Raw genomic sequence first — 26,682 nt, 5'->3', positions numbered from 1 at the left:
AAGTACACAATTATACTTCTTCCAACTCTTTCAATCAGCTCAAGTATCTAAAGACACTATTTAATACAAAATACCAAAATACCAGGAGTCCTCAATGACTCAGTACATACCAGATACTCCCCCATATAAGAAGCATCAACATTCAATCCAATCTAAACATGGTGCTCGGTACCACTGGACTAATGCACTCCTTGCATCATCTACTCTAATGTAGGTAGGGGTATAACCCCTAGCATACCCCTTAGGTACTCAAAAAGTATCTTTAGGCAAAGGCTTCCAAAGACAATATTTAATACAAAATACCAAAACACCAAGAGTCCTCAATGACTTAGTGCATACCAAACACTCCCCCATACAAGAAGCATCAGCATTCAGTCCAGTCTAACAATGGTGCTCTGTACCACTAGACTGATGCACTCCTTGCATCATCTACTTTGAAGTAGGTAGGGGCATAACCCCTAGCATACCCCTTAGGTACTCAAAAGTATCTTTAGGCAAACGCTTCATAAAGATATCTGCAATTTGATCTTTAGTACTTACATACTCCAACCTTATTTCCTTTTCAATTGCCTTCTCTCTCAAAACATGATACTTTATGGATATGTGCTTTGTCTTAGAATGCAATATTGGATTCTTAGACATACTTACTGTACTTGTGTCATCACAGTATATGATAACAAGTTCTGTAAACTCAATCCCAATATCCTTCAGCATTTGTTTCATCCACATAACTTGATTACAATTATTTGTTGCTGCAACACTCTACCTTAGTTGTACTCTAAGATATACAATCTTGTTTCTTGCCCAACCAAGAAACCAATCTTCCTCCAAGAAGGAATGCTCCACCACTGGTGCTCTTTCTGTCATCCATATTGCCTGCCCAATTTACATCAGTATATGCGCACGAAGTCATATCACTCGATCTATCATACCAAATTCCATAATCATATGTAACCTTCAAATATCTAAATATCCTCTTTGTTGTTGCATAATGATACTCTTTAGGATCAGCTTGGAATCTTGCCACAATCCCATCTACATTTGCTATATCTAGTCTAGTGTGAGTCAGATATTGCAATCCTCCAATCATAGATCTATACTTTTTTCTACTCAACTGTAGGTGTTTCATCTTTACAAGATAACTTGTGACCAATTATCATGGGTGTACCAACAGGTTTGCAACTGTCTAAACCAAATATTTTCAACAAGTCTTTTAGATGCTTGGTTTGCGAAATAAATATCCCATCTCTACTTTGCACAATCTGCAATCCTAGGAAAAACTTCATTTCTCCTATCATGCTCATTTCAAATTCATTACAATGATAAATAAACCATTATAAATTTTTCTCAAATTCAAATTACCATCTATTGTACCTTTGATAAATCCAAGCTTAGACAAATACCTGTCCAACCTTGCATACTAGGTTCTAAGTGCTTGCTTCAAACCATACAATGCTTTCTTTAGTCTGCATACAAACTCTTTTCCTTCTGTCAGAGGAAATCCATCAGGTTGCTCAATGTAAGCTTCTTCTTCAAGTTCTCCATTCAAAAAAGCTGACTTGACATCCATCTGATAAACCTTGAAATTCTTGCTTGTTGCATAAGCCAAGAACATCTTTACTACTTCCATTCTTGCCACAGATGCATATGTCTCGTCATAATCTATGCCTTCTTGTTGTGAGTAACCTTTGCAAACAACTTTGGCCTTGTTTCTCACAACTTCTCCTTGCTTATTCATCTTATTTCTGAATACCTACTTGGTCCCTATGACATTCTTGTCTTTAGGTCTAGGAACTAACTCCCATGTCTCATTCTTCACAATCTGATCTAGTTCTTCTTTCATTGCTTGCATCCAGTGATCATCCTTGCATGCCTCATCTGTGCTCTTAGGTTCCACTTGAGAAATTAGACACAATTCCTCATTCACTCTATTCCTTTTTTCAGCAATCCCATTCTGTTCAGTTGTTCTTGGTGAAAATAATTGTCTTTTGATTCCATTCTCTTCACAAAACGTGTTAAACTCTCTAGAGGCGAACTCTCCTCCTTTGTCTGATCTCAAACATTTAATCTTCACACCAAATTCATTTTCAACTCTACTTTTGAATATCTTAAATTTCTCAAAAGCTTCAAACTTTTCTTTAAAATTTGCTACCCAAGTCATCCTAGTGAAATCATCAACAAAAATCATAAGGTTCCTTTCACCATAGAATACTCTAGTTCTTGCAGGACCACTCAGATCTATGTGAACAATCTCCAATTTCTCTGTAGTAGAGAACTTCTTGCTACGAAAAAACACTTTCCTCTGCTTAGCCAAAATACATTCCATTTAGATAACATTAGTAGGCTTAATGATCTTGGGGAGATCTCTCACTGCAAATGTACTGCTAACTTTCACAATATTATCAAAGTTCATATGTACCAATTGTTAGAAATAGCTAATACTGAGAGCGGGGGTTGAATCAGTATATTACAAACTTTTTCCCACAACTGAATGTTGTTAATTACTTTATAACTTGCATATGAAAGTAAACCAACAATGTTGAATAGTAAATATAACCATGCACATAGAGAACTCATAACACCATTATTTGTTAACTAGGAAAACCCTGGCCAAGGGAAAACCCCGGTGGGGATGATACCCACTGGATGATTCACTAAACAATAGGATCCTATTAAGGATATTGACCCTGTTAAGAGCCTATGAAGTACATACAGTGTCTCGAGTCCTTGTTAGAGGACTAGGCCTTGTTAGAAGCCTCAACCCTATTAGGAGTTGCTACAACCTTGTTCAGAGTTGATAGAACAATTACCAAGTATGCAAGAAGAGCCAACGTGCAATTTGTACAATTCAATTCATTCACAAGATAGGTATACATACAATACTTGATTTGCTGCTGTAACTCGCACTATTCACAAGATAGGTATACATACAATACTTGCTTTGCTGCTGTAACTCGCACTTTCTCTAATCTTACATCAGATTTCGCATCACATAAGGCTCGCAGATAGTTCTCGCAATACTTTGCATGTCACATCTAATCACGCAACTTCCCCATTATCTGCACAAGATAAGATCTTTACTTATGTCTTCACACACTTGACATAATATAAAATAACTTATAGAATAATATCCACATAGTCGGCTCAACATAACTTAGTAATTATTTTGTAACTAAACCATTTTGGTTTATCTTAAACATTTATTCTTTGACAAGTGACATTGCACTATCAAATTATATATTCTATATTCAATTTTGTAGAAACTATGATTATAAATTATATTGAAGAATTTTGTATGGATGAATCCATCCAACAAAAACCAAGTGAAAAACATATACAATATACCAAACCCAAATCTAATCTCAAACCAGCAACATATAGCATAGTTGCATGGGTATGCGTACCCACACCTCTAGGACGTGTATCAGGTACTGGTACATGTACCCAACTACCGAATATCTATAGGTACTTAATGGAGAACATCAAAGCTAAGGACCTTGATTAAGATTTCCGATTATTGTTTCAGTTTTTGTTTGCATGTCATCTTGTTGTTTATCAAGCTTAATTCAATATATAATCAGTTTGAAACTTTGATACAGTACGTATCACAGTTTGATGCAGAAGTTTATCATTTGCAATATGTCATTGTTATATGATTTATCTCTGATACCGATTCGTGGCCCTGCTCCCTGGCTTCCGCATCCGATACGGACGGATGTGAGAAGCCTCCGAATGCGCTGCAGGTGCTGCCCGAAAGCCACCCGCAAGCATCCGGATGCGGGTGGAAGATCAGCTTCCACCCGCATCCGGATGCCTACGGGTGGCTTCTGGGCAGCATCTATAGGGAATCCGAGAGCATCCGGACGCATCCGCGGGAGTTAGGCAGAAAACTAATAAAATAAAGTATATTTTAACTTAAAACTATGAAACAACATGTGACTAAAAGCATTTTTTAAAGCATTTTTTCACAATAAAACCCTAAAACGACCCTAGAAGACAACATAGAAGCATTCACAAGAGTCATTTTAGAGTTTTGTTTGCACCTACAGCCACTCCTTCATTGTGAAGCTAAGTTCAGCATTTTCGAAGAGGATCGATCGAAGAGAGAGAGATAGCTTTCTCAAAGAAGTTTAAACCATTCAAGGTAAGTGATCAATCCTTTTCTTGAGTATTTAGATGAATTTTTTTGAGTTTTTGATGATTTTTTTAAGTTCTTGAAGATTTTTTTAAAGTTTTTTTCCAATTTTTTTTTTTTTGAAAGATATGTGGAAGCAACTTTGGGTATCTATTTTAGTAGTTTTTCTCACTTCTTTCCACTTGTATGCATGATCATTGATGTTCATCGTTGTTAGGAACTAATTAAAATTTATTTATTTTCTTATAAAATAGGTTGCAAAAAACTAGGCAAGAATGGATACCGGTGGTAGTGCTAGTCAAAGTTTAGTGGGGGACCAAGGAGGGGAAGGGAAGGATAATTTCAAAATTGATGTAGGTTCTCCTTTGTGGAGACATACAACATGGATATCACAGGTTTCAGGAGGTGGCTCATACTATTGGAAGTGCAATTTCTGTCAAAGTAACAAAGGAAAACCTTTCAATAGCTCATATTCTCGAGGGAAGCTTCATTTTATGGGCCCTGCTGGCAAAGGATTTGGAATGTGCAAAGGCAAAAATGGTACTGGGATGACTAGCGCAGAAATACTTTCATTTGTAACAGAACAAGAAGCTGCTGATGCATTGATCAATAGATCAAAAAAAAACTACTATCAAGGTCCTTCCTCAAAGAGCAAGCCAAAGACACCCACTGAACCAATGGCATCCTCCCAACACCCATTCTTGCAGGTACCTGTGCCAGAAGAGGATGAGGAAGAAGTGGAAATTTCAACCCGTAAAAGAGGCCCATTGGACACCGCATTTAAAATGGGGGCAAGAGACCGCACTGATGAAGCTATTGCACGTTGCCTCTATGCGAATGGGCTTTCTTTCAACTTGGTGAGATCACCATATTGGAAGGAAATGGTGGCAGCAATCAAAGAATCACCAGCTGACTACACAAGCCCGGGCTATGAAAAGGTGCGTACAACTTTATTGCAACAAGAGGGCACATATAGAGAGAGACCTTCAACCAATCAAAAAATCTTGGAAAACTTCGGGTCTAACTATTGTGTCAGATGGTTGGAAGGATACAAGAAACCGGCCATTGATTAATGTGATTGCAATTTCCCCCAAAGGGGCAATGTTTTTGAAGGCCATTGATTGTGAAGGGCAAGTGAAGGATTCGGAATTCATTTCGAGAATTCTCATTAAGGCCATTGAGATGGTGGGTAGTGAGAATGTGGTACAGGTGGTCACTGACAATGCCAAAAATTGCAGGGGTGCGGGTGCTTTAGTTGAGAGTCGGTATGACCATATTTTTTGGACTCCATGCACTGTTCACTCCCTTAACTTGATCATGCAGAGGATTGGCACTAAAGTAGATTGGGTGAAGAAAATATATGAAGAGGGGGAGGACATACAGATGTTTGTGACCAACCACCACATGTCACAATCCATTTTTAGAACATACTCCAAATTGGAGTTGCTGAAGGTAAATTAATTTTTTTAAATTACTAAGTTTCATGGTTTTGTAATTTAGTTAACAATTAAAATTTATAATTATATTGTCAATTGACATATTGTTAACTTGCTTAGGTTGCTGAGACCCGTTTTGCATCTCATACAATCATTATGAGACGACTCCTCAAGGTAAAAGATGCATTAAGTCGAATGGTCATCGGTCATCAATGGGGTGTATGGAAGATCTCAAATTCAAAAAGAGCACAAAGGATCAAGAATTTGATCTTGAATGAGAGTTGGTGGGCTCGTGTGGCATATGTATTGGATTTCACCGAGCCCATCATGACTATGCTCCGTTTTGCTGATACAGATACACCTTGCTTAGGGGATGTGTATGATGGCATGGACACCATGGTTGAGAAGGTAAAACATTCTATACAAGCACATGAGAATGACCCCACACAATGTGAAGCCTTATGCAAACAAGTGCAAGCAATTATCAACCATCGCTGGAATAAGATGACTACCCCATTGCACCTCCTTGCATATGCCTTATCTCCTAGGTACTATAGTGATGAGATAGCTGGTATGCCGGGTAAAGTTGCACCATTTGCTGATGAGGAGGTTGCTGAGGGGTGCCACAAAGCCCTTTCAAGACTCTTCCCACTGGAAGAAATGCATGAAAAAGTGAGGGAAGAATTTGGGTTGTTTGCTTCGGGGTTAAAGCATTCTCCATTTGCACTAAAGGACCAAAATAGAATGGGAGCTATCACATGGTGGTACATGTATGGTCAACCTTTCAAGCATCTTCAACCTCTTGCAATCAAAGTCCTATCACAAGTAAGTTTTTTATTTTGTTTTGCAAATTTGTTTTAAAATTTTATGTTTACACTTGCATTGTAGAATTTAGTGTTTCACACATTCTATAAAATTAATTTGCTTTTCATTTGTATGTTTTGTGACAACTATATAGGTTGCTAGTTCTTCTGCTGCTGAAAGGAAATGGAGTACATACTCCTTATCCATTCGGTGAAGCGCAACCGGTTAGGCTCCAAGAAAGCTGAGGACTTGGTCTTTGTCCACACCAACTTGCATCTTTTGTCATGTAAGAATGATCATTACAAGGAAGGGGCAACAAAGCTTTGAGATGTAGCCCCTGAGTGTGCAGATTTGGATGCAACACTTCATGATCTTGTTACAGTTGGAGATGGTGATGATGTTAGTGTGGCACGTGGTGCATCTAGCATAAGTGGAACCATGCTTGGTTCAAATGATCTTTCAGCAGTTGGAGATGACAATGAGAATGTGGATTTTCTTGCAAATCCCTATGATTCAGAGCCAGACTTTGATTGATTGAATCTTCAAACTTCAATCATTTACCATGTTTTTAAATTTTATTTTGTTGGAATCTTGAACATGACCTATTTGAACTTATTGTTTAAGAGTCAAGACTAAACGCTAAGGTTGGACAAGCACATATTGATATTGATATATGAATATCATATGAATTTTGAAATATCTTGAATTTTGTTTAAGGGTTCAATTAACTATTAAGTATCATAGATTCATAGTCATATTATGCTTTATCAAATGATTTGTTTTTGTATATTTCTTGCATTTCGTTGCATATGTTAATATTATATATATATATATATATATATATATATATATATATATATATATATACACACACACACGTTTCCTCCCGCATCCGCATCCAAAAAAAAAAAATCCCCGCATCCCGTATCCGCTTCCGGAATCCACTTCGGAATCCGCATCCGAATCGGTAACTTAGTGATTTATGATATTCTTGTTCATGTTTAAAAATCCGCCTTCTCTATTATGCATCTAAACATTTAGCATATATTATTATTACAAACATATTGCAAAAGTGAAACTGAAAACAATAAATTACATCTGCAAACTTTACCGCTGTTCTTGTTTTCAAAACTCATTGTCATGGCTCATATTTTCAGATTTTCTATAAACTATTAAATTATATTTTGAAAAATGGACGTACCCAAGCACCCTCATCCCCTGTTTTGAAAAGTAGCTGTAACCTTACCCGAAGTACTTGACCAGGGGTACCTTGGGATATAGAAGGCTTGACTATTGCCATATTTCACTCTGAATGTGGAGACTACTAAACAAATATTACACAAGTCAATTTTTAATTCAAAAGTGGACAAACGTGAAAACCTGACCAAAACCTCACATTAAAAATAAGCAAATTTTTATGTTCCATGGCATTTGGGAATGTTTCCTTGTTGGGGCAAGGAAACGCATTATCACAACGACAGTACTTGGGGCCTAAGTTTGGACACACCAGGGGGATTGTGGGGCGGTATGACTATTAGCACATTAAAAACTACTATTATTTTTCAAAAGCTAAAGATGTATAGCATAATAACTAAAGTCTATCTAACACAGACATTGCAACGACAAGTTTTTAGTTTTTTTAATTCAGTCTTATCTATCACAATCCAATGTTCATCAAAATTAAAATCAACTAATCAAGATATCAAGATTCAATAAAGTTCATATTTCAAAAACAAAATACTAGAAGCCGAGTCTAATGACTTTAATCATCCCCAAGCTCTTTTCCTAACTCCTCAATGTCCTTATTACTGAACACCACAGGCTCATCCATACCAATACCAACCAGTGTTGTCTCTGTAGCATCATCATCAATTTGTACATAGATGTGTTAAAGTCAATGGGATGCAACGCACTATGTACTGCTACAAGCTTCTCTGCCCTCCTGGAAGAGGGCCTGTTCCTCTTTTAATATAGGGACTTCGCGGCACCCCCAACGGCGTACCCTCTTAAGGAAATGTATCTGCTTGGATTAATTTCAAGGGAATCTTCCCTAAGTCGGCAGAGAAATGTGGTGTACGGGTGGGTGGAGGTGCAGTGAAGAGACATTTTTGAGGTGTCCTCCTATCTCTAAAATATCTTCGTCTTGGAAGCTCCATGATTTTGAGGTGAGGGTGGCGCGACCCCATGGAACACTAGAAATGTTATCGATCACACAAATCAAATTTAAAATTTTAATTACACACAAAAGTTTAAACTTATATATTACGAATCATATCTACGTATAATTACACAATTTATGAATTATATTGACCATATAATTACACAATACACATGTATAAACAAAGAAGTACAAGTATTTATGCACGATTGAGGAGGCCAATCCATAAGAGAAGTGAACATTTGAGTACAATCAAATTGAACAGTTGAAAGGATTTGTTGTAAAGAATAAACTGGTATGCAATCCCATCTACAACAAGAAGTCTCAAAAGAAGCATAAAATGCAAGCAATTTAAGTATTAATAGAGGTAATATCTATGCCAAATGCAATTAATAGTATTCAAATTATCACCAGTGTAAATGTGACACTTAATAACAACATGCAAATTGGCACTTTTGCACATTGGAAAACACTCAAATTTCAAACAGCAATCAGAGAAAGTTCAAAACAGCTTTCAATTTTTTATAACAAGATTAAATAGTCCAACATAGCAAAAGCTTAACAAAGAAAGATGAATGGAAAATGAGAGTCCACCCTAAAGTTCACAGAATATGCCTAATAAGTTGTAAATTATGCATGAGTAATTGTTATTGAAAATCAGACAGAACGTAACGCACCTTTAATGAGAAGGAGAACTTGTTACTGTCACGACTCAGAACTTTAAAGAGCTCCCCTGTTGCCCTTGGGGTAAGACCTGGATTTCTATCTGAACCATAAACAGTGAAGGTTTTACCAGAACCAGTTTGCCCATATGCAAATATGCAAACATTATATCCATCAACAGCAGATTGTACCAAATACTGCCCAAATGTAAACAAAATCGTTAGAATAGTCTAAACAATGCATCATCATACTTTTATGACTATAGCCAAAAATTATGTACATAAAAAGAGATTTTATCCTAGCACAAAGTTTGCAGAATTCAGAAACTATTAACAAGCCTCACTTACTCTTGTATCCTCAAATACTTCTTCTTGGGTGGCATTACCATCAAAAACATGATCAAACTGATGTTGCTTGGGTTTGTCATCCTTCCATGGGTGCTCCACTGTAAACTCATCTGGAGCCACGATAACATTTTTCTCCTTCTCTAACTTTTCTTTCTCACTTAGCGGCCGCCAGCGACAATAAACTCTGATCTTGCCTTTCATATCTAAGAGAAATTTCGAAAGAACAATCAGCAATGCAAAGCAAATATTGATAAGCAACGTAATAAATTATAATAAACTTACCATGCATTGACACAACAAAGAGTATCAACAAAAACGGATGCTTGAATTCACATTGAACAAGAAATTTGAAACATAAATATAACACCAACAAATATCAATAATTATCATAACCAATAATTTCAAAATATGTTTATATTCAGACCTTCCATCATGTTGAAATATCTCTTCCTAAGTACTTGCTCTGACTTGTAAAGAGCTTCAATCTCAACCAACTGGCTTGCTTGTTTCTTCAGAATTGCAGCGGTTTGTTCATTCTTCCTATCGATGTCCTAAACCAAGAGAGAGAGTTTTCACATATAATGGAAGCAAAATCGATTAGACAAATCATCACTCAAGAGAAGAAGAGCTCTCTACTTCTGTCATTTCTTGAAGGGAAAAAATCATGACAGGCTTTGACACTAACTATTTTAATTCCATAGAGAGATAATTTTGCACACCCTAAAAATTAGAGTAACTCCATACCTATAAATTTAGGAAACTTAAGTCAACATACAAGACTGTTATATTTCATATTTTAGTTTCACATTGAACACACATTATTTATGGAGGAGAGAGTGAAATATCATATTTAAGTATACCTCTTTCATTTCACGTAAATCATCTAACTCCTTTAAGCTGCCTTGCAATGCATCCAACTCAGAAGCTCTAATTGCTAATGTAGACTCTGCAATGCTCAATTCTTGTGTTCTTTCTGTAAGTTTTTTTTCCAATTCAGCAACTCGTGCTCGGAGTGTATCACGTTCTCGTTCAAAGTTCTTCTCTAAGCTCTGTGCCTAAATTAACTCAAAAACAAAATCAATAATTTATAATTCATTTTAAATTATAAAGAAGTATTAACAAAACTCAGCTATAAATATTGTAGACTACATAGACTACAATCTTATTCAACATATATCAAACGAAGTTTTACTTTAAAAAGGAGAATTGGTATAGAATAAAATATTTTAGAGAAGTCCAAAAGTCCAAACTCATAAATGTAAAGAACGGCACTATAACTATTGATGCATAGAAATAGCCCAAGACAATTTATACTTTAAAAGAGTGATAGAAAAGGAACTGTCCTTTTAGTTATATTGTGAATGAAAATTACCTCGCTCGTTTTTTTCTTCTCAAGACGGAAAACTTTTTGCTCAAGTAACTGCTTTTCATTGGACAGTTTTTTACATAACTCTTCACTTGAATGAAGAACGTCTGATTGAGCTTTCAGTTCTTGACGTAGTTCCTTTATCTGTGCCTAAGAGAAATACATGCAACTCTTAAAAACAAAGCCTCAAAAACCACCCTCAATTACAAACTTCTAAACACATTTTTGAACATTGGAAGAGTACGGTCGTCTGCAACACAATTCTTAGAATAATGATTACCTGTAAATCAAGGTTTTCACTTTGTGGAGCTCTCCCTTTATCACTGAAAGGAAGATCTCTGTCCCTTTTACCAGATAAGGCCCAAGAATCGTTTCTAGGAGTATTCTCTAAATTATTCCCATCACGCTCAGAGCTTCTACTAGAAATTACCACCTACAACATGTAATGGATTCCAATGGCAGTCAGAAATACATGCGGTTCTTTTGAAAGGTAAATTTCAAACACAAAATGTTTCATGCTTAAAATTAAGAAGATTAATAATTTCAATACATTGAGTATGAAAACAGTAAAAAAACCTGCAGAGCAGATTCTTTTTCAGAAAACAGTGCTCTGTACTTGTCACGGTCTAGAACAACTTCAGATAAGGCTCGCCTCTCTGATTGTAGCGAATCTTTTAGGCCTTCTACCTCATCTTGGAGTTCCATCTCTCTTTTCTCCTTCCCACGAAGCTCTTCCAAAAGCTGTAAAGAAAAATAAGATTGAATAGAAAAGTGGTGCTCCTTGGTAGTAAGTTTAAACAAAAATAAAATAAAACAAAGAATCGAGAAGGAAGACACATACTTGATCTGTCTTTCTTTGGGTTTCTTCTATAATTTTTGACATCTCTTGTACACGTTTTTCATATGTTTCAAGGCCGGGAGGCTTTATATTCTGTGTTGAATCCCCTTGCACAGCACCATTGGCAACAGAGCGTGTTTTTGAGTATCTCCGCAACATCACATCATTTATGTGTGTCTGAAGAGCCACACATATCTCTTCCCCCTGTAAAGTAATAGAGAATGCACAAGCTTGAACAGGAAATAATTTCAAAAGTTCAAAAACTCATTCTAGATTTATCAACATGGCATAAACCATCCATACTTTAAAGTTTAAAGGATCAGAAAGTCCTAGGAAGACATTATTAAGAAAGAGTTCTTTCAACAACCTGCTTAGTTTCAAACTGAAATATGTGAAGTACTCCTGCAACTCTCATCTTGAAAAATACTGCTGTGTTACTACTACCAAACTGCATAATATCTCTCAATTCAGCAGAATGTAGATACTCCTTTGGGACCGGACGAAAAAAATGAACCTGCGCATTATGAGAAAAAAAAAAACTATGATTAAAAAATGCAATTAAGATTTAAGAAAATATTATGCATGAAAAAGAAAATGGTTTACCCCACGCTTATTAATGCCCAAAATGATCCGTCCTGGAAGAAGTCCAATAGGATCTTCAATTTTCCGAACACCAAAAAAGACAGAGTTCCCATAAGGAAGTTGTCTCAGAACACGTAGAAGCTGCTGTCTCGAATCATCCTTGGACAAATGTTCCTAGCACACAACATGGTCAATACTTCAGGCACCTTTCTCATTTTAGAAACACAAGCACTAGAATAATATACACTAATAAAAACTCATTGACTAACACAAACACTTCAAGAATAACTTCAAATTTGATCCTACCAGAAAAATCAAAAAAGAAATTTTCATTGCAATTTCATGTATTCACTATCTAAGCTAGAGAGTTATTGGCATTATATTCAATTAGAAAAATGAAAATTTTCATTAACTGATAAGCATGAAAACCAATGCACGAAAGTGTGCACATGTCAAAAATGATTTTTTTCCAAGCTACATCAATATTCACAAGTTTATTTTTTATTCGGTAACAGGCCTTGGCCATAATATTTTTAATTATTGTCAAAATAATATTTTACACTCCATTCAAGTGCAGGCACTGGGGGAAAAAGAACAGGGTAAGAAAGCCCCCAGTGTAGCAGAAGACTTATTTGTCCTGATATAAGGCAATATTTGCAAATTTTACATTCTACCTTATCACCTGATTAAATTCAACAGGTTAAAAACTGCAACTCATTGCCACCTCGATCTTTTCATTAAATATATGGTTTCTTTAATGCTATTGTTGGTGCCAAATCAACGATGTGTTGGGAATTTGGAATGGATGAAGAAGCCATGTGGATTATTGAGGAAATTTAAATAATAGACTTGCTTCCTCTGAAAAACAAGGTGGATCTCATTCGCGTCCTAATAAGGAAAAGCTACTTTCTCTACTCAAAGATTTGTTCAGATATACCAATAGAAGACAATAAAGAAATCAAATTGTAGCAAGCATTGACAAATTCTTGCCTTCTACTATGCGGTTATGCAATGAATTTGTTTGTAATTCAGAAGTCTTGACAAAAGTTGACTTTGAGCATTGGCCAATCTTCTTGGTCATTGATTATGAAACCTTTCCTAGAAGAATTCATTTTAAACGAGAGAAGAAGTGGTTGACCCTACCTGACTTTGAAAAACTGGTTCTACCTTCTGGACAAGTTTAAAATGATAATCAAATGATATTCACTATTAAACAGAGAGGAATACTCCTTAAACAAGCATTTACAAGATCTTTCCATAATGGAATTGATTGAAAAGTAAATACGAAATAGAAAGTTACTAAATTAACAAAACATCTTAAATAACTTAAAGTTACTAAAATATTACTTTGATACCCTCCTTGAACGGTTATTCTACTAGCTACCCTGCACAAGACTTGACATAATTTGCAAGTCATTTGGCCACGATTCCTTTTCTTTCGAACAATCAGCAGAATGACTACTTCTAAGACTCTACATGGTTGGACTTTTGCAGAACCAATTGTACTCTACAAAGCTTCCTCATATGACCAAAAATGGGAATAAGTTGACTGCCTTCCAGCCTGATGTTAGCTAAATAAGCTATCCCTCCATCTATCTAGATACAGGGAAACAGAGATCAGCTTCACAAAAATTGACTTTTGTTGATAAAAAATCAACAAAAGGCTCGAACCATGATTTTGCCAAAGGTCATTTAAAAGAAGCTGCAGAAAACAGCACCATTATTTTGTGGCAAAGTCAACAGAGCCTTGCAATGCTGAAGTCACACAATTTTGTGAAAAAAGAAAAATCATCAAAAACCTTCCACTACTTTAAAAACAATAACACTCACAATTTTGTAAAAACATTGCACAGAGACTCCAGTTTGTTTGCAAGAGGACCATTCAGCTGACAAACCCTAGGTGTGATCCAAAAAACTCTACAAGAAACAATGCTTTTTCAAAAACAAAATCATCAAAGCATTTTGTCAAAGGTTAAAAGCCACAAATTTGTGAAAAATTAACCTTGATTTTGATGGAAAAAATGGTAAAAAATTCATGATTAAGAAAAATCATCAAAAAACAACAAATCCACAACAAAGTAAACCATAGTTTTGGTATTAAAAAAAGGGGAAACCCTTTTAACATCAGAAACAACAAGTTTGTTGCGAAAAAAACTTACTAAGGTCACAAAAAAGGTGCAGTTCTGCAACACAGTAATAACCTATCATACGGAAAAAAAACTTCCTCCACACAAGAAACAAGACCAACAAATTTTGGTGAAGAAATCCCATAAAAAAAGCCTTGCAAATCTAAAAATAACTCTGCATAAATCATAATTTTGGTTCTTAAAGAGTTGCCAAAAAACACAATTTTCAGTTGAGCAAAACACTGATCAAAATACTCTCTGCTAAATAAAACTTAAATTTTTTTGTTGGGGCAAAAAAACCCTCAACTAAATAAAACTCAGCTTTTGTTGAAGCCAAAAAAACAAATCGAAAAGCACTCGAAAATCTTCTAAAAAATATCATGAATTTTTTTAAGTAGGACAAATGATTGGCCAACCCTTTCTCTACAAAACTTCCTCATATGACCAAGAACACAAACAAGTGCCTTCCAACCTGATGTTGGGTAAAGAAACTATCCATCCATCTATCCAAAGACACATTCTCAAAAAAAAATTAACTGGCAAAAAACTCAAAAAACATGATTTTGCCAAAAAAAATCGTCAAAAGAAGCTATTGCAAGACAACCCATTATTTTGTGGAAAAATCATTGAACGCTCAATGTGATGCTGAAGTCATGTTTTTGTGAAAAATCATTGAAAACCTTCTCCACTACTTTGGAAAACTAGTTTCACACACAATTTTGTATAAATATTGCGTGAAAAATCCAATTTATTTGCAAGAGGATTGTTTGCCCTAGAACCCTTAGGTGTGATCTAAAAGACTCTACAAGAAACCACAATTTTTCTAAGGTTGTAGCAATCATGCTGCCATTAACCTTAAATTGCCCTTCCAAATGATGATGCCACATTGACAAAACATCATCACGCAAGTTTTCAAATTTTCATCGACACTCTGGCAAGAAGATGAATCATCACTTATTGTCTGGTGACCATCATTATGTGTGCCTTCAACTTTCACACATCATCAACTAAGGTATTGATGCTATGTATCTCACGGGATGGCTCTAATAGCATGATAGAAGCTGCTGCTTGACAAATTCTTTGCACACTTCTTCCAAAGTAGATGCAAGCTCAGCCAAAGAGCTATATTGGGATCCTTCATTATTAATTGCATTTTCTGATTTATTTCCAAAGTTTGATTTAGCAATTCAAGCTTGCAGTGACTTGAATCCACATCACCAAAATCATTTTTAACACCCAAATCTTGACTGTCAATGTTGGGGAGCTCCAAACATCCATCGTCCCCACAAGGAATGACTTCTATCTCATAAGTAAGATCGACATTATGACCACTGTCATAAAACGGAAAATCAGGAGCTGTGTCATGCTTGTAGTTGTAGTGCCCTCAGGGGGCTCAACAAAAACTTGATCCTTTGCTAATTGTCCAATGTCGAGTGCTAGTTCAGAAGGTGCCTTCAAAGCAAAACTAAGTGTATCATGTGCCATAATAATTGTCACATGGCTGCAATGTGAATCAGCATGTGTATATGTCCCCCTAACCTCATTATTTATGCATTTATGGTTAGGCTCCCGAAAACCATTGCAAGAGAAACATAAGCCTTGCCTTCTCATTTCGTTCTTTCTCATCATGAGAGTTCCACTTCCTATAACCCAAGCATTGAGTTTGGAAGTAGAACCATCTTCATTCTCTGATTTAATAGTTCTACCATACCTGCTCATATTGTGCCCATGACTGAATTTTCCCCCCTTTCGATGAAATTTCCTCGTTATACACCCTCTAATGTACTTTACCAACCAAATCTTTTCAGCCTAAAGATAACAACAAATTTCAGATTAATTATTAAGATACCATTATGGTTTAAAAGCACCCAGCATATTCTCATAGTCCTCAAGGAGTGGAGGAGCTTCCTATTCACATATTTCCACCATCTTGGTGGCATCCGGTTCAACCTCTTCCCTGGATTTCCCTACAATACTATAGTAGTAACCCATAACTTGAACTTACAAGTTCTGGTTACTCAAAATCAACTACGTAAGCCCCATGAATTTTTAAATCAAACCCCAACAAGGTGGCAAGAAACCGCTCTGATACAACTGAAGGAACCCCATCAAGTTCTAACCTCACCACTGTAATATCCCTTGTGTTTCCACTCTCAAATATTCAGCTGTGTCAGATGCATTTCTAAGCTTTTGTGCCACAAATACACTACAAGTTATAAGTACCTTGCATAAAAAAATTGTCAAACACTTGTATGGCAATAATAATCTGAGTTCTTCACCATCCAATGGCCTTCCTTTAGAATCCTTGGAATACCAAGGTGAAGGACTATTGCGAGGAAAAGAAAAAGTACTTGGAGTTTCTGGAAAGTGGAAATCTATTCCCCAATTTCTTAAAATTCCTAAGGACGCTAGAACTAAAGTTCTACAAAAGTTCAAGCCTTTTTGTAGTAGAGATGAAGATCTCTTTATGTGGAACACTAGATGTGACAAAAAGAGAGGGAAAGAAAATATGTCTTCTTAAGAATGACTAAAGAATGTCTAGACTACTCAAAAGTACAGCCAATAAAAATGAGCTCCAACACTTAGAATTGTGCAATTGATTCAAGCCCCATGCAACACAAATCTGGATCCAGTATATACATAGGTTGAATCCAACCAAAGGCCCTACAAAGCGACTCAAAATCATCTTGGTTCACTCTGCAACGAACTTGGGCTAACCCAAGAAGAAAGTCATCATATTTCATGGAAAAAACGAGTAACACACTCCCACAACTTGCAAATAGCTCAGAATTTGTTATTATAACATTAGTCTTTCTTGTGTGTGGAATATATGGTCCTTGGCCAAGCCTAGGAAAAAGTAACCACACTTATGGAAAAAATAGAATAAAGAGCCCTTACAACTAGCCGATACAAACACCCTGCACCTCACACTAGAAACGAAAACTTCAAAAAAGGGAATGAAATCGTATCAACAGTACATAAATAAAAAGAGTTTTATAAATGCTAAAAATAACGTTAATTGAAAAGCAAAGTTGTCTAAATAAAGAAAACGTCTAAAAAAAGACCAAACTAAGAACACTAAAAATAAGACTAAATGACCATTAACTAAAGTTCCAAAATCACAAGCTAAATATAGCGATTCTATCCAATCATAGGCCTTTTGATGGGTCATTAAACTAGTGCATCCAAGCATTATTAAAAAAATTACTTTTAGTAGGTTTACATGTTCAGATCTTATAGAATTGAATCTCTGAAAATAGTACCCACAAGGATTCGAAGTTGGAAAAAAGAGTGAGAAGCTTTGAGTTTACTCTCTCTGCATCAAACTTGGATAGCTCTCCCCGCATTGAACTTGCGATTAATAGCCATCCCGTTGTGCGTTGCTTCCTGCTCCCCGTCATCTCTCTCCTTCATGGCGAGATTAACATTGAAGCCTGTGGGTTGTTATTGTTCGATCATCGCTCAACTTGTTTTCTTGTCCACTTGTTCATTCACTACCATTGTGGGTTTTGCATATTTTGTTTCATTACCTACGTGTGCATCCAATTTTTTGTGTTCTCTCTGACCTTTGTTGCTTTAGGTCACTCCTTATTAGTTGCAGTTCTTCTAGTTTCTCCTTGTGTTCTCTTCATCTCTATTTGTTAGCATCCTCTGGGTGCTCTTTTTCACCATGTGTCACTTGTCGTGTGTGGACTTGGCTTCGACATTGTCAAACTCTTATGTTGCTTGTGTGTTGCTTGTGCTTGGGTTTGCTAGCGGACTCCAGTGTTGCTCGTTCGTGGCCATGCTCGCACTGGTTTGTGCGTTTAGGCCTAGTTGTTGTTGTTGTGTTCTCGGTGTTGTTCGTCCTTGGATGCAATCTCTTATTTCAATCTCCTCTGTGTTTTATAGCTCACTGTTGCCTATTGTAATTTGTAGCCCTTCTGATTGATATGGGCTTGTGTTTCCTGTTCATTATAGGTTGTGTAGGCTTTGAGTGTGCATTATGTGGTCTTTTTTGTACCTGTTACAATCATTCTGAACTAATGCAATACAACACTACTATGGGCCTATATTGAACAACATGAGAACTGACTATAGCTATTTTCTGAGGGATTCTGAGACTTTGCTTTGAGTAGCTTTTGGGCATGTCTGGTGTGCGTCCTCTCTTTTGTTAGCTCTTTTGAGCATCACTTCCATTGGTTTTGCTACATTCTACCCTTGTTGGCTACTACTATGGATGCCCAAACTTCATCCACACCGATCACCTATCAACATCTGATTAACCACATGGCCAAGCTTGAAGCAAAGAACTTGTGCCCTTACAAAACCATTCACACTCTCTCTACTTCACTAGCTGATCTGAAACGACTTGTTGACTCCAATACCACATAGTTGAAGGGCATTTCTACTCTACCTACTAAGACAGAAGACCTCAAATAACAAGTTGTTTCCAACAACGAATGGGTTCAAGAAATTCACATTGTAAGAGACAAACAAGTTGAACTAGACAACAAACAAACTTCCTTCATTTTTGAAACAGAACAGCAACTCAAGACATGGGTCTCCCTTTGCAGCAATACCAACTTTGCACCCCTCTCTAAGTTGAGGAGCTTGTTTAGGCTAAGCTAACGAATAAGCATGTTAAGCAAGCTCGCGAGCTCAATCTAAAGGTTCGGGGCCTCCCTCCCTCTTTCATCTACCTCATTTCAATCGGCCACTCTTTTCCCAACGATCAACTAGACATCACAGACATCACACTTGACAGGGGATGGGTTGGCCATGACATCACCCTCTTGCTCTAGTTCCTTTCTTTGGTCGATCATCTTCAAGTTCTTAGGGCGAGCCTGAAACTTTTTCCTCTTCCCACTAAGATTTATCTTGACACCAATGTCACTAAATTACAAGTGGAAGAGTTGAAATATTCTTGGGGACTTGTTGCGGAGGCTAGACGCAACGAGAAGTGGGTCGTTAACAGGAACCTCAGAGATGTTATTCAAGATTCTCCTTCGTCTAGATGGCAATCAAGGTCGATCGTGAAGGCCAAATGATGATCGTGGAGGCAGTTGGGCATGACAAAGTCTCATAGTAGTTCCATGCATATCCACTGTTGGAACCACAATGGTACCTTATGGTCCATGTTGGGTCTTTTCCAAGATGCTCTTGATCGATTGGTAATCTCCTTATGACAAAGACTCATGAGAGCCCTACCTACCCGCTTCCTAGCATCACTACTTACCAATGGTTGTCTATTTTCAAGGATGAGGTCCAATGCTCTGGGTTCAGGCGTTTTAGTGGGTTTGCTTGTTTGGTCAGAGAGCACCGCTTCACCATGACTTCTATGGTGCATTCTGAGAGTTTAGCAAAATTCATGTGGGTACTTATTGGTAGAACGACGTCACATTATAAGGATGTATTCATCGCAGTGTTTTATTTTTCGTCAGCTTCCTCGTACTATGCAATTCACAACACAAGGAGCGTTGACCCTTACAAGGACTTGCATGAACACATTATGAGATTTTCGGCCATGCATGACATTATTTTGGGAGACTTTAATGCACAAACCAGAGACTTTCAAACCCCTCTCCATGATTGTGGATCTAATTCGGTTGTATAGCCAAATCGGATTTGGACACCCTGTGCTTATAATGTTTCTCAAATGACAATCGAAGACCTCTCACTAGGTATGGTTGACATCTACTACAGTTATGCAAGTTCTCAAACTTAGTATGGCTCATGGTGTTTCTCAAAGGAGAGTCAAGGGCCTCTGACTAGATATGGTTGATCATTAACATGAGACCCATCTTTCTTTTCCACTTTTCAAGTTTGCCTTTAAAGATGCAAGCATAGATTGCTATCTCAAGGCACGTGAAAAACTGAAAAACTCCTCTCATGAGTTGTCAAACTTCCCACCTCAGGCTATTGTTAAAAATTGAGCCAACAACTAAATTGAAGTCAATGATGTTAGTATATCTATGCATAAGAAAGAAACCCATCTTATATTCCTTACTTATCAGGTGAACATGGCCCCACACACTCCAATCCAACCCAAAAACAGATGTAGACCCACAAAAATTTGAAAATGCAATGTGTAACCATGTAAGACAACCACGTGTCAACCATAAATCAATGAAAATTATGGCACAACCCAACTAATAAACAATTTTATTAGAATATGAAATATGTGACAAATCCATAGTTGTATTGTAGCTATTTCCATTAATCCCCCAAGTAAAACAATGAGTGGTTGATCCATTAAACGCATTACCCATAAAATCATGACTCAATGAAATTATCAACATTAACCAAAAAAATGGAACTTTTGATGTTAGAGAGCTCCTATTTCTTATCATCCATTGAGTCATGTGAATCACAATCTTGATGAAGATGAAGCTTGGCTAGATGAATCATCAACTTGCCATTAATTGTATTTACCAGCCAACTCTCTTTCAATCTTTTGGACTGATTTAATGCTATTGTCCCAAAGTTTACAAATTCAGCCCTCTCATAGGATGCATCATCACAAATATTATGTCTAGGCTTTGCATCTTGTACACCATTCGTTGGAGAGTCGATAGCACTTTTTCATAAGAATAGGGAGCTAATTCATAAGTATAAAGAGGTATAGTGCTGTTATCCTTAATCAGAGACTGATTTTTCCTATTTTTATGCTTGCGAAATCTTCAATGCTAGAGTACACTTGCATAAACTTGGCATCCCTGTCTTGTAGCATTTCATGTCTTGAAGCTATGTCATTATCATAGTCCATCAAGGTATCAACACCACAAATTGATTCATTCCCTTTTCAACTACTAGTAAAATCAGATTGTTGGCAAATTGAGGTTTCAATCTTTACCTCCTACTTATCTATCCACTCATCAATGTCTACCATGGTACACTTCTTGTCACCGCTATTTTTCTTGGAGTTGCCCATTTGATGTCACAAGATTGCTCTTCGCCGAGGATCGTCACAAATATTTCTACTTGGCTTACCACTCCTCTGAGGAGATCGCTACAACTAACCCCACTACTCGGGCTCAATGTCAATATGCTCAAGCCTCAACCCTTTTAGGTTTGGTGGGCATTGATATTGATCGTTGTAATGCCCTAAAATTGGTATCTTAATCTATAAAATCAATCGACAAAGTCCTAACCCATTCGGCATTTCTAGTCCTAAATGTCTCTACTCAATTTGAACACCACTTGCTTAAAACCAATAATTTGCAATAATCATTTAACATTAATAAATTCCTAAATATTATATTGAAATTAGCCATTAAACCAATTTGATTAATTAATTTAATATAAAGTTCTAAGATTTTTATTAAATTAATCCACTTTGGTCAGTTGCACATAAATAAGGAATTTATTAAATGATTTGAATTAAATATCTCCAATCACCAATTATTTGAATTTAATTATTCAATAATTGAGCATAATATCTAATAATGAGATGATATTCAAATAATATTCTCCAAAACCTCCAATTGCATTTGAAATTGGAAACAACCAATTAACTTGAATAAAAAGGGAAACAAACTAATTAACTCATTTTCAACTAAGCAGTTAACTCCTCTCAAATGGAAACTTCCTCTTCGAACTTGACTCTCAATAAATCTTGAGAGTTCATCCATTTTGATCTCCGCCATTGATCTGTCTCAGATTTTTATAAATTGGTAACTTCAATCTCTCATTTCTAAGGTGCAAGTTTATGAGTATTGTCATACTACTGAATTTGTGCTAGGGCTATTTGCATACTTCAGTGCTTTTCATTTTATAGTATTTGCTTATCATATAGCTTAATGTGTATTGTTCTTAGTTGATAACATTTGCTTACTTTCTTAGATTAGTATTTGCTCATCTAGAATAGTTGCACATCTTATAGATCATGCATTTCTCATAAATCCTTCCTTCTAATTTGGTCTATAATCATTGAGCTCTTGATTCTGAGAGCGGTCCTTCAAACCCTGATTAGATAGAAGCCAATGGGTCCGTATGTTTAGACCATTCAGGATGAATAATCTGATATTCATCCTTGGATGAATCTAACATAGAATGACTATGTTTAAGTGTGTGTAGTACCATTTTTAACACATACAATCATCTACCTCCCTTCCACTACTCACTGAATGCCCTCGCTCATCTCCTTCCTACCTAGTCGGAGTTGAATGGGCATGTCAGGATGGACATCTATAGGATGAATATTTACATGACTTTGATCGATTTCCTAACTTTGTTTAAAGATAGCCTTTTACGTTAAGCACTACATTGATATTCAAGATGAGATCATTGTTCGCCCCTCTTATGTTTAAGGCTTGTTGGACTGATTCCCTACATATGCCTTTGGGCTCCTTCAGAGTGGGCTCTCAACAATTTTGCATCCAAAGCGACCACTAGATCAACAAAGAAAACTGAATTAGCCAACTTTACAAGTGGTACTTCTTATTCCACTACCCTACGTATTATGAGATCCGTTGGAGGTTTCATTGTGTGTTTAGAGATTGCCAATCCCTAGCTTCCTTTTTTAGATACACCAACCAACAGTGTTTGGCACTCTACCTCCTCAAGGTCATACGTCTTTGCGATCATACTTTATAACTTCGATGTCCTTCGAGACCTAGGTTCTGTAGTGCCTACCCCTAGTTCACATTTTGTTTTAATTGCCAAACTCTTTTAGGCCAGTTTTATACTTGATGTTTAGTAGCATTACTTTCAGATTATCAGATGTTGTTTTACACTCAATTTATTATATGATGAGATGACTTGGTACTCTATATTTCATGCATGTATGATGATTATTCAATGTTTTCAATTATCGATGATGATTAGTTAGATGGTTTATTATCACATGTGCTTTCTTATGGATACTTACCCCATATTGCATGTGTATGGTGTGCGTGTTTGTTTTCTTTATGTATGGTGTTTCTGATGTGGTTAAGGAAGGGAGTCATAGTCACCTGCTAGTCAGGATCTACACGATGCACCACTTCCTACCATTGTCTGTTTAGCTTAGAATATTGTGTCTGTACACACGTGGATTTTATGCAAGTTGCAGGTACCGGGTATTGACTTCCCTAAATTGCCAGGATGAGCGTACCCTATCGCATTATCTCAATGGTAAGAGAGGGGAGATAAACTCTTAAGTCCAATTCCTAAACCCTTTAGCCAATTGTCCTAATTGATAATTAGGGCAAGTATCTGAGTTATGTACCCTCCGAATACATCAAATGATGTAATTTCGTGATTATAACCCTTTTTTGTTTGATTTAGTATGTATTTTTCTATGATGGGTTTTCGTATGTTGCTTTATGAGTCCTTGATGTATTTTCTATTAATTAAGTTTAATTAAAAAAAAGATTAATTAATGATTTAATTTAATAGAAAATTATTATGATATTTTAATATTTAATTACATTTAATTAATTGAGAAATTAATTAAATAAAAAGAATTAAATTTGGAGATAAAAGTTTTAAGTATAATTTTAGAATGTGATAATATTTATTTAATTTAATAATAATATATATTTAGGGTTCATTTTTAAATAAATGCTAAATATTATTATTAATTGAATTAATAAATATTTTATCAATTAAAGTTTCTTAAATAAATTAAAAGTGGAAAAGATATTAAATTATTAAAGGTTTCTAGATCGCATGATCTAAGCATGAGTTTAAATATAAAAGAAATTAATTAAAAAGATTAATTAATGATTTAATTTAATAGAAGATTATTATGATATTTTAATATTTGATTATATTTAATTAATTGAGAAATTAATTAAATAAAAAGAATTAAATTTGGAGATAAAAGTTTAAGGATAATTTAGAACATTATAATATTTATTTAATTTAATAATAATATATTTAGAGTTCATTTTTAAATAAATGCTAAATATTATTGTTATTTAAGTTAATTAAATATTTTATCAATTAAGTTTCTAAAATAAATTAAAAAGTGAAAATATATTAATTATTAAAAGTTGTAAGATTGCATGATGCAAGCTTGTGTTGAAAATAAAAAAATTAATTAAAAAGATAAAATAAGAAAAAATTATAATGTTATTTTAATTTCATAAAGTGCGCATGGGTTTAAAAGTAATAAAGATTAAAAATAGAAGTCAAGTGGAATATTAAATAAAGTCATTTAATAATTCACTTAATGTGCATTAAAAAGATAAAGCAAAGAATTAATAAATGTTAATTTTGAGTTAACTTAGTGGAGCAAAGAATCCTCTCGGGTGAACGCACAATCAGTGCCCCAATTTGAGGAGAAAACTCCTTATCACAACTTTGGGGGTTCATTTTGGAGGGACAACGAATTTGGGAAGGAATTTTGGGAGACATCTTTTGGCAGCGAATTTTCAGAAGGAGAATTCTAAGAAAGTTTTTCAGAGGAAAATTATTGAAGAAGAGCGAATTTTCTCACAGTTTTTCGGAGTTTTCGTATTAGCATCAGGATCAGGTAGGGTCTTGTGCTTTGATCGTAGATTAATTTCGCAGTTATCCTTTCCTGTCTTCTTCGTGTCTGTGGATTGCAAAATCCGAATTCTTTATGATTAAAGTTTATATATTTCAATATTGTGAATTATTAATTGCTTGTCAATAATTTCTGTATATGTGAAGAATAATAGAGTTATTAGAAACCCTCGTTTTCTAGATTTAAGAAATTAAGATTTAATTTGGGAAGGGTTGGAATTTAAAAATAAAAATAAAAATAAAAAAAAATAAAACTACAATGCAAATTATAATTATATTTATATATATAAAATTGGGAGGAAGTTTGTTATATGAAAATTGATATTAAACAAAATTTTATAACATTTATATTAATATTAATAAAACAAAACAAATGAAAAAAAGAATTAAAAAGAATTTATACATATAAACCCACACCTCTTACCTGGCGGCGACCCCCCACGCATACATGACTGTACCTGTGATGGGGGTGCAGTTTGAAGTAGAAATTGTCACATGGCTTAATAAATGGATGGCCGGCAGCATAGTTTAATAGCCCGGTTGCGATTTAAAATCGCATAACCTATATTAAACTTTTGAATTGTTTGTTTTTTTATATATATAAGTTTTAAGTTATATAAAACTTAGTAAAATTATTTATTAATATATATATTAATTAATATGAAATTTAATGTGTATTAAATGCTATATAATATATAATAAATATTTAAGAGTTTTAATTTATAAATGTTAATAATTAATTATTAGATATTAGATTATTAATTAAACTAATAGTTGTTAATAATAATATAAGTTATAGTCAAATAAACAATTGACATTAATGATTTAGAAGTGACTTAAATTTTAGTAATATCTAATTAAGTCCTAATTAATTTATTAATAAAAATGATTTGGAATCGTAGATGTGAATTATACACTTTAAGTAATTAATTTAATTAAAACGTAATTTAGTTAGGATTAATTAATAAGGAAAGTTGATTGCTTTAAGTTTAAAATTTATTAAAATTATTAAAATATTGATTTTAGTAGAATTGTAGATTATTTTCTTGGAAAGTCAACAAGCATTAGTTTAATAATTTAAATAAATAAGGTACCCTTAGATTACTTTAGGAAGATGTCTTAAAATCAAATAGGGGTAATTGCACAAATAATTTTTTTTTAAATGTGGTTAATTGCGACAACCTATTAATTGAAAAGCATATGAAACTGGAATTTAAACCTTACTGCAAACTGAAACTATGTGTTTTCAAAACGAACCAAAACATGTACTTGCATCTTGTTCTTTATGTTGTCTATATTTGGTGTTTTGGGGTTTGTTCTAGTATTGACCAGTTTAGGTTGTTACCAGAGGCTCGGGGTTGTGAATGTGATGTTATGATGATTTTGGATCTCTTGGCGGGGCGTTACAGGTTCATTAATCTCATCACCTCTATCTTCACATTGGTCATCTCTACCAAAGGCACCAAGCATTCATTACACCCATCTGCTTTGGTTCATATCAAGTCTATGAGATCTTACAAAGACTACACACATTGATGACAACCCTTTGTTACAAGTAGTTCTCGAAGACAACCTCGACCCATATCATACTGTGTACCCTTCTATGTGGAGGTACTTCCCTATGGTTGAGGGTTCTTAGTTGGGTATTGCTATCAAGATTGAACTGCATAGTTTTTTTAGTCATACTCATTGACCCATGATTCATAACTATTGCTTCACACAAACCCATCTCTCATGAGAATGAATGCCACATTCAGCACTCCTTGCATCTG

The 26,682-nt window shown here is 35.2% G+C and overlaps 1 protein-coding gene across 1 annotated transcript in view; it reads right to left on the bottom strand.

The window, feature by feature from the left end:
* ZWI (kinesin-like calmodulin-binding protein (ZWICHEL)) overlaps nucleotides 1-26,682 on the bottom strand; it is a 98,657-nt gene that overhangs the window by 36,114 nt on the left and 35,861 nt on the right. Inside the window, exons 10-19 of the mRNA XM_089826899.1 lie at nucleotides 12,351-12,503; nucleotides 12,115-12,261; nucleotides 11,751-11,951; nucleotides 11,486-11,650; nucleotides 11,190-11,342; nucleotides 10,916-11,059; nucleotides 10,404-10,598; nucleotides 9,968-10,094; nucleotides 9,544-9,746; nucleotides 9,211-9,393 (exon numbers count right to left, since the gene is read on the bottom strand). Of these exons, the coding sequence (XP_089683025.1) occupies nucleotides 9,211-9,393; nucleotides 9,544-9,746; nucleotides 9,968-10,094; nucleotides 10,404-10,598; nucleotides 10,916-11,059; nucleotides 11,190-11,342; nucleotides 11,486-11,650; nucleotides 11,751-11,951; nucleotides 12,115-12,261; nucleotides 12,351-12,503 (1,671 nt within the window). The remainder of the gene's footprint in view (nucleotides 1-9,210; nucleotides 9,394-9,543; nucleotides 9,747-9,967; nucleotides 10,095-10,403; nucleotides 10,599-10,915; nucleotides 11,060-11,189; nucleotides 11,343-11,485; nucleotides 11,651-11,750; nucleotides 11,952-12,114; nucleotides 12,262-12,350; nucleotides 12,504-26,682) is intronic.

This window comes from Cupressus sempervirens, chromosome 4, assembly GCF_028749045.1.
Source record: "Cupressus sempervirens isolate cs-2001-9-10 chromosome 4, ASM2874904v1, whole genome shotgun sequence".
Taxonomy (NCBI): Eukaryota; Viridiplantae; Streptophyta; class Pinopsida; order Cupressales; family Cupressaceae; genus Cupressus; species Cupressus sempervirens.
The sequence above is the reverse complement of the archived record's forward strand: the minus strand, read 5'-3'. Positions and strand labels throughout refer to the sequence as shown.